The following is an 18,759-nucleotide window of genomic DNA, read 5'->3' as shown; positions in this document are numbered from 1 at the left end:
AAATTATAATGGAAAGTTTTTAACCTTTTATTGTATTTTGAACTCAGTACTGGTTTTGCCTAAAACACTGATCAAACTAAGGGAACAAATACTACATGTGAAACCAGCCTTATCACTTTTGGTTCTCTAATCCAACCTACATGTTAGTCATGCTATTCTCCTATTAAAATTAATGTAGTCAAGTTGAAATACCACACACAACCAGAGGACATGTGTTATGCAAGTTTTAGAATAAGCTTAGTTTTTGTATTCCTGGATAACCCCTTTAAGTGAGGTATGCTAGAATAATAAATATGTCCAAATCGAGGACAAACAGTCTTATAGAAAGTCAGTGCAAGGATAGACATAACTGATAAAATCCCCTCCCCATTGACTTAGATAACATCACTACACAAATAACAGGCTCTAGCATTTTTCATACATCTGGAAATATATTGCATATTCACATATTATTAGTCTAGTACCTAAAAATGTTAACATTGTGGAATTTGTAAAGTATATAATGCTATAACATGTAACATAGAGGACGAGCCACAGCAATCAATGAAAAGCCCATTAGCCCAGCACTTTTCCCTATTTGCTCTGTAGCAAAGTGACAATACAAGTTTGTTTTTCATTTGACTTTGATTGTGAGGTGTATGTGAAAGCTGCCTGAATAATAATGATTACCATCATCTCCTTCTCAGCACCGTTATCTCCAGCCCTGGATCCTTCCCTGTGGCTGGAAGCCGTTCTACCCAGACAAGTCAATTATGAGGGCTTATAGAAAACGCAGCAATCAGCACTGTGACGCATCGGAAATGTCAAGAGAGACCCCTCAGTGCTAAAACTTTTCCCTCTGAGAGTTGCTGGAGAGTGCAGATATCACAAACTCATATCCAGATAACAGGCACTGACATTTCCGCTAATTCCTCAAATAACATAATAGAGGGCAATCCTGGCAGCAAGAAAAATATCAGTTTTTGTTGCTGGAAAAATGAAAGCTTGATAAACACTAGAAGTTACATTTTCTTACAGTACTACCATAAAAATATATATGTATATATATATATATATATATATATATATATATATATATATATGTATATATATATATATATAGCAGCACACTGCTAGCACAAAGATACAGATAAAACATGAAATGCTATATTGCTACAATGAAAAATTAAAAATTGAGGCTCACCATTTGGCCAAATAGTTTGGACCATCCCACCTCGATAAGGTGACCTCATTGGGACGGACACTACAGTGTGAATGTGCCTCTGTGCAATCAGTTACCAGGCTTGTAAGGTCTGAAACATCCAGCACCTTATAAGATGCCGGGTCCATGCAATAGTTTGGTATCAGTATGTGCTGGCCAACTTATTCTTTATATATATATATATATATATATATATATATATATCTAAAGAGAAGGCCTGACTTACTGACTCATCACCGCCAAGCCTAAACCCTTGGACCTAGAAAGCTGAATTTTTTCCCAGGTGTTGTTTTTAAGATGTAGATGAAATTCAACCCTTAAGGGGGTGAAAAAGGGGTTGAAAGTTTGTATGGAAGTCCATCATTCTTGAAGCTAGAAGCATGAAACTTTGTTTTTTGGCTAACAATTAGAGATAAAGAAACATGTGTTTTAACGTTTTCTAAAATTCCACCCCTGAAGGGGTGAAACGGGGGTTTCGAGTTTGTGTGAATATACCCGGCGCTGCGGCATGGAAGGGTTATCAAGCAAGCACAGGAGCTGAGCTTGCATCATACCTGCACGGTCCCGGCTGCTATCAGCAGCAAGGACCCGTGGCTAATGTCGGACATCGCTGTTACGGCAGATGTCCAGCATTAACTCTTTAGACGCGGCGATCAAAGTTGAAAGAATTTGGGTTGTTTGGATGCCCTTAGACTTTACCCAGAGCGGCCTCATTACTATAGGATCATAAAAGTAGATTTATGTTACCCCAAATTTAACGCGAGTGAAGCCGCGGGCAAAAGCTAGTAGATAGATATATATGAGAGAAGAAAATTATCCAGCACAGTAGCTCGAATGCAGGTGTATTTTATTTCAAGTCGGCAACATACATGGACCAGGACAGCAGTGACGCATTTTGATCGTATCATTGATCTTAAACATAATATATATATATATATATATATATATATATATATATATATACACTAAACATTGCAGCACTACTTATCTCAATGTCCAAAGTGGTGCCAGCATCCCGGACTAGATCAAGGTCCAAATAACTGTAAAAAACACCAATGGCGCAGCACTCCAAAAAAGTTGTGAATTTCCGAGCTTGAAAATGGTCCTATACTAGGACAAAAATGTTGCTGCTGTTATGTGAGCCAATAAATTCACAATTTTTTTCACTACTTTTTTGGAATGCTGCGCCATTGGTGTCTTACTATATATATATATATATATATATATATATATATATATATATATATATATATATTATAAGTCATTGACATCAAAGATATTTCACACTAAAAGAACTGTTCAGGTTTTCATACCTCATAAATTGTTAGTAATTATGTATACTAATGAAAGAGAATAGTAAGGAGTAGCAAATAGTGTTGAGCGGCATAGGCCATATTCGAATTCGCGAATATTCGCGAATATATGGACGAATATTCGTCATATACTCGCGAATATTCGCATATTCATAATATTCTCGTTTTATATTCGCATATGAGAAAATTCGCGAATGCGAAAATTAACATATGAGAAAATTAGCATATACAAAATTAGCATAAGGGAAAATTCGCATATACGGAAATTAGCATATGCAAATTTTCGCATATGCGAAAATTCGCACACCAGTCTCACACAGTAGTATTAGAGCCTTCTTTACACCACACAAGCTGGAATCAGAGAGGGATGATCACTGTGATGTGTACTGTGAAAAAAAAACAAAAAAAAAAAACGAATATTCGTAATTACGAATATATAGTGCTATATCCGCGAATATTCGCGCAATTCGCGAATATGCGATATTCTTGAATAAAATTTGCATTGCAAATATTCGCGAGCAACACTAGTAGCAAATACATTTATATTAAAGAGGTACTCCGCTGCCCCAGCGCTCGGAACATTTTGTTCCGAATGCTTGGAGCAAAAGGAGGGGGTTGTGACAACTTGGCGATGCCCCTCGTGACAGCACGCCACGCTCCCTCAATGCAAGTCTATGGGATATGCGATATATTTGCATTGAGGGGGCGTGGCATGATGTAACAAGGGGCATGACCATGACATCACGACCCCTGATGCCCAAACCTAGCGTTCTAAATGAACACTGAGCCCCGGGGCGATCAGACATCTTATCCCCTATTCTTTGGATAGGTGATAAGATGCCTAAGGGCGGAGTACCCCTTTAAGAAACAAGCCTAAATAACATTTTCTGTTATTTTTTTTAACAAAAAAATCTTCAAAAAATCATGAACAAAAACATATAAACACAGAAGAGTAATTTTATGAAACTAGTATGTCTGGTTTCACGGGGCAAAAGAAAAAAAAGTCAAAATTTGAGCCCAAATTTTGACTTTTTCAACTTTATGTTGCCCTTCCCCAAATGGGCAGGGCTTAGCATAAAGTAAGTGAAAAGCATGGATTCTCACACACACACAACACATATTCTACAATATCTGGAAGCATAAATCTATACTAGCATGTAACTAGCGTAGAGTTCAATAGCATGGTGCAAAGGCAGGCACTCCAGATCCTGATTTATTACAAGGCATGCACCTCTATACTATATTATTTGCAGCTAGCTGGGTTTCACTTACGAAAACACTGGTCTTAGTTATTTCCCCTAATATCTAAAAAAAAATGTAAAAGAATCCATCCCATACGTCTGAATGGGGTTGTTTCTGGTGCAAGTGCATGGATTTCTGCAAAGCATTCCGTACAAGACATGCAGAATTCTGTAACTAAGTGCACACCTTTTAGGGTTTCTTGATACATGCCCCATTCCCCAGCTATTTGTGTTTATAATTTGTCTGACAAGTCAGGAAATAGTCAGAAGGGTGTGGTCTTCATTTTAAAAATGGGAGTGAATATCAGTGATGGATTGGATTGTACAGTCAGGGTGGGTGAATGTTTTATATTGAGGGGTGTGTGTTAGACACAATATGTAAAACATAGACACCCTCAGACTGTATAATCCCGTCCAGCACTGATATTCACTCCCATTATTAAAATTAAATTCATACCCATCTGAAACACACAGAAACTGGAGGGCGTATCAAGATACTGTAAAAAGGTGTTTGATCAGGGCCCCCATAAGCTATTTTATGGTAGTAACAGCTAGTTTTTTGAGGTTGGCCACAGGTCCTCTTTAAAATGTTTATAAAATGGATTTTTAGCTTTGATGTGATTAATATATAACAGTCTGAGATGGCAAATAACATGGCATGATTACTACCAAGAGCTTCTCTTCTTACTGTACTCTGGGCACAATGCCAAGGTGCCAATCAGGCTTTGGAATTGAGATGTTAGTCATGTCTGACAGGCTGGTTGCTAGGCAGTCTTTGGGAAGGTCAGAAAGCATGTCTCCATTAACCAGTCTCTCTCTCATTACCATTACTTAGGTCTCCAGCTTAAGGCAGTATTGGCACTGAGGCAGGTCTACCTACCATACCTACCATATCTCTCTCTGTTATTTTTTAGTACAGTGCAGTAAGATACACTGTTCAATACATCTGAAGAATCCTTCCAGCGAGCATCTCATAGAAAAAGTTTTACCCCAAACAGAACATTTGTTCCCCAAGACACTTACCTGTCTAAGTGCAATGCAATATTGCTTTCCTACGACATCACCCATAAGTCATCCACATCACCTTGTTTAAGCGTCGCGGAGAGACACTATATTGCACATTTTCATTTTTCTTTTGACACTGATCATCAGTTTCGTTGAACTTATCTTGTGAGAGCTTGTCATATATATATATTGAGGACATACTTTACTTGGGGGCCTCTAAAATAGTTACATGATCAATTGTAGCTGGTTGTTTTTCACTAAACTCACATCATAAATCTAAGGATATAAACCGGAATGCAATGTCAACACTTAATGTGCTGTAAGCCATATACTGTATCTAGACAAGTTCATTGCATATATCCTGTATACATAACTTCAATGTAACATTTGGCTATGCCTCTGTGGGAGGACAACATTTGTGATTCCAACAGGTTCTTTGACGACTTTCCTGCCTGTTTACATTCATTACTAATGTAACACATCTCAGCTTGGTGACAGCTGTCTAAAGAAACATTAAAGACTTGGATTTTCTCTGTGTTACTGTAACTAAATGGTCTGTACCAGGGGTCAAGTCCTGGGAAAAAAAAAGTGAGGGAACTCACCCAAGATTTCCACTCAAAGGCTGGTCCTGCAGGACTCTTGCTAATGGGAATGGTGTTCCTGCTGTGGAAAAAGTGCAGGAACTCAGTTCCCATGCATTCCTGTAGGACTAGAGCCCTGATCTGTGCACTGTGGCTTTCCAACTTTTGCAAAGATACAACATGCTGCTACAGGCTTGGGGTTATAGTTGTACAATAGCTTGAAGAGGGGCTTAACTGTATGGGGTGCAGACGTAGCATTCACACCTAGGTCCTGAGCCGTAGGAGGCTCAACAGCCCTTTGCAATATAAGAATATAGTATTGTTCTAAATTGCACATGATACATAGGGGACACCCTTACAGATTTTGCATTGAGGCCCAGGAGCTTGAGAGCCACAGTTTGGAGACCATGGCAAAGAGTAGTGCACCCTACGCTGTATGACAAGCATCACTGGGGAGGCACCCGCTAGTTGCTTGGGAGGAAATCTTGGGAGGCATTTTTGAAGTGATCATACCCTGCACACATGTTACACTAGTGTCTGGTTTCACCACATTACTGACTACTTTTGTTTTTATTTTAATGATATACTGGGTTTAGGAGACATCATTTAAAACAAAGCCAAATTGTTTAAACTTCGTCATAGACTATGAATAATGTTTAGACCCAGAGATCACCATGTTCTGGCTGGTGAGGCCCTAGTAGAAAAAAGATTGAGAAACCATGCCAAGTGGTCACTTGTTATCTGTGGGGAAACATGATAGTAAATGTTCAATTTCCCTGTTGAGCCTCCATTGGGGAATTGACCATAACACTTAACCCATTCAAATCACTGATTATCTGTGTAATATAGGGTAGAACAGGTCCTCCAGAGTCATAGACAATATTTGCAATTGCTTCCGAGTGGCTGTCAAGGCATGCTAGGAGTTGTAATTTTCCAACAGCTAGAGGCACAATGATTGGGAAACACTATTCTAGACTCTGGGCAAGAAATTAAGATCTACTAAAGCAGAATTTCCTGAAATGGTATATCAAAATGGGTTGTTTAAACTGGACAATCCCTTAATAAAATAATTGCAAGACAGTTTGACATTGTTCAGAGGCTTGTACAGGAACAAAGGCTATGCTATTTCTAGAAGAAAGTAGCCATGTGTTTGTTAATCTTACATATCGCCTAAAATCAACTAATGATAAGGTATCCAAACACTCCACATTTTCTAACCCTCTCTTTTCCATTGCTGTCCCCTCTTTGTGCTGCTCCTTCACTCTTAAATCTTGATGTTGTCTGCATGGCAGGACACCACACAGAATTAAAACATTATTTTGTGCAAACCTTTGGTAATAAAAAGCAGAGAGTTTTTGGCTCTCATTGAAACTAAATGAAAACAACATTCCTCCACTTGTTCATATAACATAACATAATGAAAGAATAAACAAAGCGTAGTACTCACTGATGTGTACAGGTAACCCTCTCCGTTCATTGCTATATATAACCCTGTTTTTACACCTTGGATTGCAACAACACGAAGACCCACTGGTATGAGGTTGAATAATGCTGTAAAGAACAGAAACATGTTAAGAAATATCTGCGGCGTTCATGAAAGCCACACACATTCACAAGGTAAAAGTACATTAGCGCTAGTAGAAAACTTATACCACCATGCACTGACAAAATTAGTATATAAAAAAAAATACATTCTTTTTTAAACAAAAATATTTGGTTTCAACTACATCTGAAGTTCCAAATCTGCAGTTAGCAAGGTTAGGCAACATGAGAAATGTGTAATAATGAAGCAAATTAAGGCTATGTTCACACATCTTAAATATATTAAGGATTTTTTTTATTTTTTTTATAAAACTCAAACGTAGAAGTCCTGCACTCCTCTGTAGCCAACATGCATTCCTCTTGTAATGGATTCCTCAGTCCATTATGAGTGTGTTAGGCATAGAGGAGGTTTTTAGTATAAAAACAACCAAATTCTTATAGAAAAGTCCCCTTAATGTCCACCGTGTCACGGACTTACCCCTTAATGTCCACCGTGTCACGGACTTACCCCTTAATGTCCACCGTGTCACGGACTTACCCCTTAATGTCCACAGTGTCACGGACTTATGCAGAACCGGCACCATGTAAATAGCCAAAGAGAAAGAGGAATGTCCAGCATAGGTATCCTCCAAAAAAAGCCTTTGTTCTTTATTGAAGCTTGCAGTGACACACAGGAGTAAGGAGTAAAACAGAACGTGACGCATTTCAGTTGTACAACACAACCTTAGGTCGTGTTGTACGACTGAAACGCGTCACCTTCTGTTTCACTCCTGTGTATCGTTGCAAGCATCAATAAAGAACTAAGGCTTTTATTGGAGGACACCTTTGCTGGACATTCCTCTTTCTGTTTAACCAATATCTTATGAATTAGTGGAGTCAGTTCTGCCCTGTGTCGTATGTTCTTCCTCTACGTAGTTTTGTGTGACGTCTACAAGTTGCAAGAGAGAAGTCAGAGTGTGAACTGAGTGCTATATTCAACAGTGGGAAGGGCTGCAAGAGATGAATACTGGAAGACATGTCGGATGAAGAAAGATAAGATGATTCTATATGACTTTGACTAAGCAGTAGCAATTCCAAAAGTAACATTTTTTATATACTAATGATTTAGCTTTAGATTTACTTAGGTTAAGCTGCTGAAAAGTGTCATGACTATATTAGGAATATTACTATATAATACTTTGTTTTGTATAATTTAAACGAATTCTCTTTTGTATACCTGACTACTCCTTTATGGGTGCTTGGCTAAGGCTTTATGCTAATGTGTGTCTACAATGGATACTCTTAGGCTGGGTTCACATATATCAGGCGTCCGGCATAGGTTCCTTTTGGCGTGCACCGGAGGGAAACTGATACTAGAACTGATCCCATTCATTTGAATGGGACCATTCACAATCATCCAGCATCTCACTTTTGATGCCGGATGGTTGGACATGCTGGACGGCACCAGACGTTCACCGGCCAGAAACAATGGGTGCCGGATGCCATACAACTGATGACAACTTGTCATCAGTTGTGGCATCAGTTGCGTCAAGATCTAGGCTGAGTTCATCTATGCCGGATGCCGGACATATGTGAACCCAGCCTTACTAAGTAAAATATCTAAGTAACAACTGTAAGCTGCAAATCCTTAAAGGTATAAATAAAGCTGGTAGATGAATTTTAGGATTTATAAAGGAACAGAATTACATTGCAGTGGACTGCTGACATTTATCTGTTTACATTTTAAAATCTATAGTGATGAAAGCTGGAGGAAGCAAGTACTATCACTCAGTGGCAACAAAAGGATTGTATCATTAGGGAATGCCAAGAATGTAGCCAGAAAACAAAAAACTCAGGTAAGAAGAGAAGAGTCGGGGAAAACGTCAGATAAATGATAGAATTACATTCTGAAAATATAAGTTTGCTGCCATCACAGGAATCTGTCATCAGTATCCCCTGCACTCACAGGATTCCAACGAGGGGTCACATACTTAAATATGTTCAGTAGGTCCTGAGATATGTCCCCCAGAAGATCCTCTGCTGAATTCAGTGAATCACATTCCGGCGGATGGGGTTTTCCCAGCTCAATTTCCATATCCATTATCTGTGACTCCAGTTCATTAGGATGTGGAGTCACAGACAATGAATATGTAAATTGAGAAGGCGGAGAATTGAGCAGTATTCCTTTAACATTTCCTGATCAATGACTCCATTCCGCTGTAATGCCTGGTCTTATGGCTATGCAAATGACCTGTTTGGGCATGGGGGGCATTCCCAAGGTCCTGGAGTGGCCTAGCCATTCTTCAGATTTCAACCTCATAGAAAACCTTTGGAGGGAGTGGAAAGTCTGTGTTGCCCAGCAACAGCCCCAAAACATCACTGCTCTAGAGGAGATCTGCATGGAGAAATGGACCAAAATACCAGCAACAGTGTGTGAAAACCTTGTGAAGACTTACAGAAAACATTTGACCTCTGTCATTGCCAACAAAGTAAATGTATCTAGAACAAAAGAGAGGCAGAGCTTCCCATAGGGCAGTATCGTTATAGGTATTTTGGAGCAGAGTCGTTAGATAAAACACTCAAAAGGAAAACTGCTCACCTGGTGTTGTTGTGAGAAAGCCACAACAACTATATGCGCATGGGTCAATCAAGACCAAAGAAATGGTGGTGCTGCTTCCCCGGCGTCGGTATGAAGGAACTCCGACCGATGGATATCAGGATGGATGAACAAGAAAAAAACCGATGCTAGTAGCGCAATCCACTGCAGAAGCTGTTTCAAGTAGGTATACTTCTTTATTAAGCCGTGCAACAACGCGTTGCGAGGCCACAATGCCTCTTCATCAGGAAGAATGGCTTACATGATTGTGACTGTACATACACACTATTTATAAATGGATTTGGCGCCAACAGGTACATAGGCCACGCCCCCCGGAAGTGGGGGATCGTGCTATAGGTACATATACATAAAAGATAATAAAAATGAACATTGGAAAGATAAAATATACATATCTCATAAAAGACATTATGTCCTTATGTGTAGCAATGGAAAAATTTGCCCTAGGGCACAAACATTATATTCTCCGTGGAATCGGAATGGCATCCTCCGCTGCGCAAGCGCCTGTAGCGGGAACCGCGATGTGATATCGGGCCGCCCGCCTCCTGCGCATGCGCTAGCTGAAAAAGATACTAATGATGACGGCTTTAACAGGAATGAATGGGAGCGCGTCCGTTCAGCTGCCCTAGCGCTCGCTGCCGACAGTGATTTTTTTTAAAATACAGTGGACGGACGCGCTCATAAGAATGTTGGCAATCTATATAGCTAATTATATCCCACGGCAGCTGATGGTTAGGGCTGTCTGTATGAATGAAAGTTTATATATAGTTATATCTAATATTGTATTGAAATCTGGGGATACAGAAGCTATTTGGAATACTGTGAATATGGATAACATTTGCTTGTAAATATAAAAAGGGGACATATACATGCACACATAAAAATGAGGCATATGAAAAAAAAGGGGGGTGTATAAATGTGCACATATGTAAAATTGAGGCACCTAAAACCCCACATATACAAATTGATAAAATTGCACATGAGAATAATAATAATACATTAATAGTTATAAATACAAAATACATATAAAATACGATGCAATAAAATAAGAGTAAATGTAAATAAGTAAAGAGTATACACCTATGTGCAGGATATGTTGTAAGCATAGAAAATACACATATGCACCAAGGATAGATGCATACAGAATGTAATAAATACATCTAAGAAATAATGAAATTTTGAATATAACTGGTCCTTCAAGAGAAAGTGGAGATAATAAAGAAAAAGGTCCATTCGCCTAGCGGATCATGTCGATACTTTCATTAAGACCCGCAGGTGTCATAGTATTCAATTTATAGATCCAGTATGACTCTCTATGCTGTAAGCGTTCAAATCTATTATGGACCATGTCCGGGATATGCTCAATGGCTATTAGCTTGAAGACTGAAAAATCGTTCCCATGTGCTTCTTTGGCATGACGAGATATGCTGTGGAATATAAACCCTTTTTGAACATTGGAACGGTGCTTGTTCATTCTAGCTCTAAGTTGTTGTATTGTTCGACCCACATATTGTAACTTGCACCCACATTCCAATACATATATAACATATGTGGTAGAGCAGTCTATTTTATGTTTGATCTTGAAAAACTCTTCTGTGGTATTGCTTTTAAATGTTGTGACTCCATGTTTAATATTAGAGCAGCATTTGCACAGATGACTGTGGCATCTAAAGGTGCCTGGTGTTCTTTTCAGAATTTTTCGGGTTCCTGTAGTGTCTTTAAGTCTGCTTGGAGGGACTATACTTTTTATACCCAAAAAGCCACAACTAACTTTTAGAAGAGCAGCAACCATAAAAAGTATAGTCGCGCCAAGCAGACTTAAAGACACTACAGGAACCCGAAAAATTCTGGAAAGAACACCAGGCACCTTTAGATGCCACAGTCATCTGTGCAAATGCTGCTCTAATATTAAACATGGAGTCACAACATTTAAAAGCAATACCACAGAAGAGTTTTTCAAGATCAAACATAAAATAGACTGCTCTACCACATATGTTATATATGTATTGGAATGTGGGTGCAAGTTACAATATGTGGGTCGAACAATACAACAACTTAGAGCTAGAATGAACAAGCACCGTTCCAATGTTCAAAAAGGGTTTATATTCCACAGCATATCTCGTCATGCCAAAGAAGCACATGGGAACGATTTTTCAGTCTTCAAGCTAATAGCCATTGAGCATATCCCGGACACGGTCCATAATAGATTTGAACGCTTACAGCATAGAGAGTCATACTGGATCTATAAATTGAATACTATGACACCTGCGGGTCTTAATGAAAGTATCGACATGATCCGCTAGGCGAATGGACCTTTTTCTTTATTATCTCCACATTCCCTTGAAGGACCAGTTATATTCATAATTTCATTATTTCTTAGATGTATTTATTACATTCTGTATGCATCTATCCTTGGCGCATATGTGTATTTTCTATGCTTACAACATATCCTGCACATAGGTGTATACTCTTTACTTATTTACATTTACTCTTATTTTATTGCATCGTATTTTATATGTATTTTGTATTTATAACTATTAATGTATTATTATTATTCTCATGTGCAATTTTATCAATTTGTATATGTGGGGTTTTAGGTGCCTCAATTTTACATATGTGCACATTTATACACCCCCCCTTTTTTTTCATATGCCTCATTTTTATGTGTGCATGTATATGTCCCCTTTTTATATTTACAAGCAAATGTTATCCATATTCACAGTATTTCAAATAGCTTCTGTATCCCCAGATTTCAATACAATATTAGATATAACTATATATAAACTTTCATTCATACAGACAGCCCTAACCATCAGCTGCCGTGGGATATAATTAGCTATATAGATTGCAACATTCTTATGAGCGTGTCCGTGCACTGTATTTTTAAAAAAATCACTGTCGGCAGCGAGCGCTAGGGCAGCTGAACGGACGCGCTCCCATTCATTCCTGTTAAAGCCGTCATCATTAGTATCTTTTTCAGCTAGCGCATGCGCAGGAGGCGGGCGGCCCGATATCACATCGCGGTCCCCGCTACAGGCGCTTGCGCAGCGGAGGATGCCATTCCGATTCCACAGAGAATATAATGTTTGTGCCCTAGGACAAACTTTTCCATTGCTACACATAAGGACATAATGTCTTTTATGAGATATGTATATTTTATCTTTCCAATGTTAATTTTTATTATCTTTTATGTATATGTACCTATAGCACGATCCCCCACTTCTGGGGGGCGTGGCCTATGTACCTGTTGGCGCCAAATCTATTTATAAATAGTGTGTATGTACAGTCACAATCATGTAAGCCATTCTTCCTGATGAAGAATCATTGTGGCCTCGAAACGCGTTGTTGCACGGCTTAATAAAGAAGTATACCTACTTGAAACAGCTTCTGCAGTGGATTGCGCTACTAGCACCGTTTTTTTTCTTGTTCATCCATCCTGATTGCCAACAAAGGATATATAACAAAGTAGTGAGATGAACTTTTGTTATTGACCAAATACTTATTTTCCACCATAATTTGCAAATACATTCTTTAAAAATCAGACAATGATGAAAATTACAGGCCTCTCTCATCTTTTTAAAGGGGAGAACGTGTACAATTGGTGGCTGACTAAATAATTTTTTGCCCCACTGTAACTATAAAAGAAGTGACATCAACAAGCAACGGATGAGAATTCTAAGTAGTTTTTTTAATAGTTTATTGTGGGGGAATACAGAGCAGAGAAAACAGTAGTCAACTGCATGTTGCACATATTGCAAACTGTTCTGAGAGTCACTGCCAATATGATCCATTATTTTCTAGGGACGAGTAGATTTTGAAATGTTGACCTCAGTATTAACACTCAGGAACCACATTTCTTCAGTGTTCAGGAATGTTTATGCCATCATATGCTACACAATAAAACTATCAAGGGGCTTGTGTAGACAAGATCTTACTTTTTAATTCTAGCCTTGGGGCACGTCCTCTAAACTGATGGTTAAAATAGAGGACCAGATATTGTTTCTGATGACTCTGCATTGCATTGTGTGAGTGAGGTGCATTGGAATGAAAGTGAAGTATGGACATTTTTGTGCAGATGTTGTAGACATTATAAGATGTTGTACATGTGTAAATATTCTGCATTCCTGAAACAAAAAAAACTTAGGGAACAGACTTCGTGATTCCATCCAAAAGGGCAGATTAATAGGTATATTTAGAAATAGAAATAAATCCATCGAAAAAATGTCAGCACTTTTGAAAAACAACATATAAATTCAGAGTCATTCTATGCATCATGGACTTATTTATCACATATTTTTGTAAGGTCTGATTAACACAGGGCTCTCTTTTACACGTGAGAATAAGTCCATGGCGCAGAGAACGAATTTAAACAGATTTTAGAGCGTGTTTTACCCACATTTTTTAGGATTTTTTCTTTGCTTGTAAAATACCCCATCAATCCCAATACATTTTCTTTGTAAAGCTAGGTTTCCACACAGGTTTTTTTTCTGGCGTTTTTATTTTATTTATTTTTTTCATTTTTTTAAACTGCCACTACAGTTTTTGAGCCAAAGCCAGATGTATATTTTAAAGAAATGGGAAATATAAAAGAAAGGACTTCTTTACTTTCTCATGGATCCATGGCTTTGGCTCAAAAACTGCAGTGGAAGTTTGAGAAAAAAATAAGAAAAATCTGAAAAATCTGTGTGGAAACCTAGCCTTACAAGTAATTTTGGTGGCATGTTTTATTACATCACTATGCAATTCCTGAAGAAAAGATTATGGGAAAGAAAACCTGAAAAAAATGCCATACATACAACAAAAAACAAAAACATGCCACCAAAATAGCTTTTTTTTTTTGTAATGCACTATTTCGCTACAAATTTTAACATTTAGCAACACCAAGAAGGGCACAAATATTGGAGAAAAAAGAGCATAAAAACCACATAAATCTGTAATATTCATATAAACACCATAGATTTACTGCCTTATTTTCCCTATAGAAATCAATCACAGTTAAAGGGGTACTCTATGGAAAACTTTTTTTTTTTTTAAAATCAACTGGTGCCAGAAAGTTAAACAGATTTGTAAATTACTTCTATAAAAAAAATCTAAATCCTTCCAGTACTTATGAGCTGCTGAATTATACAGAGGAAATTCTTTTCTTTTTGGAACACAGAGCTCTCTGGTGACATAACGAGCACAGTGCTCTCTGCTGACATCTCTGTCCATTTTAGGAACTGTCCAGAGCAGCATATGTTTGCTATAGGGATTTTCTCCTACTCTGGACAGTTCCTAAATTGGACAGAGGTGTCAGCAGAGAGCACTGTGCTTGTGATGTCAACAGAGAGCTCTGTGTTCCAAAAAGAAAATAATTTCCTCTGTAGTATTCAGCAGCTAATAAGTACTGGAAGGATTAAGATTTTTTTTTTAGTAAAAGTAATTTACTAAATCTGTTTAACTTTCTGGCACTAGTTGATTTAAAAAAAAAAAAAAAAGTTTTCCACTGGAGTACCCCTTTAAGCTATAATTTTACCAGAGCAATCTAAGACATGAAAGGATGGGATTGGTTGTTATGAGCAAATAACTCAGTTTTAGCCTTAGTTGCAGTACATTTCGGCATTTCGGCCATAAGTGTGTTTAAAACCAACCTAAAGTAGTATTTCGAGAACAAGTGTTACTTTTCAAAACAATGTGAAAGAATAACAAAACAAAAAACACATAATGATCAGCATAAACATTGAAACCACCTGTATAACAATGTTCAGGTACTTGTGTCTTGCCAAAATAGCCCTGAACTCTAAGCACGGACACAAGACAAAAGACCTCTAAAATGTTAGCAGCAGATCCTAGGGGAATTCAAAAAGCAGTTTTACTTCTTTGAACTCTTTGTCATGTTCCTCAGCACATTCCCGAACAATCCGGGGATATTTATCACAGGATTTAGACAGTTTTTTCCTGTCTAAATTTGTCGCACAGAAAGTCACAGTCTAAATATGTGCGATTTTTTTACCACTTTTGCTCTAAAGGATTTTTAGAACATGATGCATTCTAGTCTATTTTAGTCGGAAATGCGTTGGAAAATGCATTGGTGCGGAATTTATAAAAAGCGACTTTTCAGCGAAAAGTCGCATCGGCTGAGAGTACGCCGAAATGTCAGACCATGCTGGAGCAGGTTTAAATACAGTCTAAAGCATAGATCCCGAAGTCTGTGCGCAGAATTTATCAAGAGTTGTGCACCTTTTGATAAATTAGGCGCACAATAGACCGGTCAAACACTCTGTAGTTTGGTCTATATTGATGCGGGACATAGACAGCTGTGATAAATATCCCCCTATGTCTGCAAAGTGGTAGGGCACACTATCCTAATGAGAGGGGCCAGTGCCATTAGAGAATACTGTTACCATGAAGGGGTGTACTAGGTGTGCAACAATATTTAAGTAGGTGATAACTAGCGATGAGAGAATTTTTGAAAATTTTGATTTGGCCAATTCGACGAATTAAAAAAAAAAAGAATCCATTCAATCTGAATAAATTCTCGCTAAATTTTTATTAGTAATGTATTTTAATAATGTGTTTAACGTGTGTGTGTGTTTCACTTTTTTTTCTCTATTTTTTAAATTTTTGTTAGGTAGTACTACTATTCCCAGCATGGAACAGACTTCCATGATGGGAGTAGTAGTACTGCTCCCAACATGGAGACGGCCGCTCTTCTCTGGTCCCACTGTAGTATGAGTATATGCCGTATATATGCCTATTATTCATATTTCCCACAGAGAGCTTTGATCAGCACTCAATATTAAAAATGAATGAGGAGTGAATTTCTTAATTTTATTTTCATATTTTTATTTTTATTTTCACTTTACTTTTTTGGGCCCCATTATCAAAATTATATTTGTTTTCACTTTACTTTTTTAGCCCCATTAGGCTAAGTTTCCACTTGGTTTTTTTCTGGCAGTTTTTGTAATACTGCCACTGCAGTTTTTAAGCCAAAGTCATAAGTAGATCCATAATGGAGGAGAAGTGTAAGTCCTTCCTTTATATTTCCCATTCCTTTTGAATACATTTCTGGCTTTGGCTCAAAAACTGCAGTGGCAGTTTTCCAAAAATTGCCAGAAAAAAACCAAGTGGAAACCTAGAATTATGGGGCTAAAAAAGTAAAGTGAAAGTTAAAAAAATTATGATTTAGAACGAAAACTAGAAAAAAAAAATTATGAAATGCACTCCTCATTCATTTTTAATATTGAATGCTGAATTTTCTGGTCCCTGCTTGCTCCCGAAAATTGAAAGAGAAAAAAAATATGTTAATGTTAATTTTTAAACAGGGATCAATTTATGTGGGTGGGCAGGGACCTAAAAATGTAGCCAACAATAATAAAAATGTAGAAAGGGGCCATTTAAATGTAAAAATAATATATTTTTTATTTTCATATTAGTAATGTAGTTTAATATTATGTTTAATAAAGTGTGTGTGTGTTTCACTTTTTATTCTCTATTTTTAAATTTTAAGTAGTATTACTACTCCCATCATGGAACAGACTGTTCCATGATGGGAGCTGTAGTACCTGTACTAATAGAGAGATCGCCTCGGGTGTCACTCCTGACACCCGATGCAATTGTCATTTCTATTGCAGAGATGGAGCAGCTTTCTCCTACGCTCGCATCTCTGCACTATACTCTGGCCGGCCAGTGATATGAATAGAATTCACATCACTTATTCATATTTCCCGCAGAGAGCTGTGATTGGCCAGATGGCTGCAACCAATCACAGCTCTCTGCAGGAAATATGAATAATAGGTATAAATATGGCATATACTCATACTACAGTGGGACCAGTGAAGAGCGGCCAGCCGCATCCATACATTATACAGTATGATCGCAGGGGTGCTGCTAATGAAAAAATGTGTTATTTCGAATCAAGTCGAAGTTCGGATTCAGTCCAAATTGAATTTATCATGAAATTAGGAATGAATTCAACCTCTTCCGATTCGATTCGCTCATCCCTATTGATAACATTCACTTGAATGCCAGGACCCAGGAATTTCCAAAATAATTAGCTTGCTTCTTCCCATAGTGCATTTTCCTTGGAGAAGTAATGCATATGTACCCTGCTATCCATATGATGTAAAAGAAAGCATCATTTATAAGACCATGCCACCAAGTTCTGTTCTGATGCTCACATGCCATTGTAAGTAACATTGGCATCAAACAGGGGTCAGCACAGGTGCGTTGACAGTTCTGCTGCAACACAGTTTCAAATGCAGCACATTGTGATGTACTGTGTGTTCTGACACCTTCCTAGTATGTGGAGCATTAACTTTTTCAGGAATACAGTAGTTCTTCTGTGGGAACGACCAGACAACCTCTCAGGATACGGAGAGCACCCTCAGAAGACCGCTGTCATCAAAACGCTCTGACCTAGTTTTCTATCCATCACAATTTGGCCCTTATCAAAAACACCCATATCCTTAGGAATGATCATTTCTCCTACTTTCACCAACACATCAGTTTGAATAACTGACCATCCATTTATTCCCATGAAGCCGCCAGAGCAATAAGATTATCAATATTATTCATTTCACGGATTGGTGGTTACAATGTTTTGACTGATGGGTATGTAAATATTTTTTCCCCAATATACTACCTAGTAAATTTATTTTAACCATAATCAATACATAGAAGTGTTATTTGTGCTTATATGTATTATACCGTGGATATAAATTTTCCATGAAAATGTTACTTAATTTTAATACATAATAATTATATAATAATTTCAGTATATACCAAGATACTATGGCTACAGTTAATGTAACTTCTATGTATGTAGCTAGGTGTATAATAAGTTTCTAGGGTATAGAATCTTGGATTATTTTCACATATAAAGAAGTAGAAGAGGAGATTATTGGTACTTACTAGAATTGCTGCTGTCATCCTTGGTTCCATCAAGAGTTCCATCTGGGTGCATTTGCAAGTAGTATCCTTGCCGGCAATATAACCTGGTCACTATGCCCTTGAGCTGGGGATCTGGAATACAAACATATCGAGACATTAGTCTCAAAACCTTTCCATCAATGATTTGTGTTTCTCGTGTCTGTGCCCTGAATTGTATAGGTAAGCTGTCCATGATTCCCTGATCTAGTGTGAAAGAAGGTTACACTACTACTGCGAAAAACCTGACCATTCCTGGTATGTGACCTTTCCAAACCCTTTTAACCTCCTCCAAGGTGTGTCCTCCTGTTATCTTTACACATAGGTGTGGATAGATGCTAAGACTTGTTCCTAATGTCACATCTGATTTCTATAA

The 18,759-nt window shown here is 37.8% G+C and overlaps 1 protein-coding gene across 2 annotated transcripts in view; it reads right to left on the bottom strand.

Annotated features, from left to right (window-relative positions):
* The window catches only part of FGF14 (fibroblast growth factor 14), a 563,197-nt gene that overhangs the window by 154,175 nt on the left and 390,263 nt on the right, over positions 1-18,759 (bottom strand). For both annotated transcript variants that reach the window (XM_056555663.1, XM_056555664.1), the window contains exons 2-3: positions 18,369-18,479; positions 6,789-6,892 (exon numbers count right to left, since the gene is read on the bottom strand). In XM_056555663.1, coding sequence (XP_056411638.1) covers positions 6,789-6,892; positions 18,369-18,479 — 215 coding nt within the window. The remainder of the gene's footprint in view (positions 1-6,788; positions 6,893-18,368; positions 18,480-18,759) is intronic.

The sequence above is a fragment of the Hyla sarda genome, chromosome 2 (genome assembly GCF_029499605.1).
Source record: "Hyla sarda isolate aHylSar1 chromosome 2, aHylSar1.hap1, whole genome shotgun sequence".
Taxonomy (NCBI): Eukaryota; Metazoa; Chordata; class Amphibia; order Anura; family Hylidae; genus Hyla; species Hyla sarda.
The sequence above is the reverse complement of the archived record's forward strand: the minus strand, read 5'-3'. Positions and strand labels throughout refer to the sequence as shown.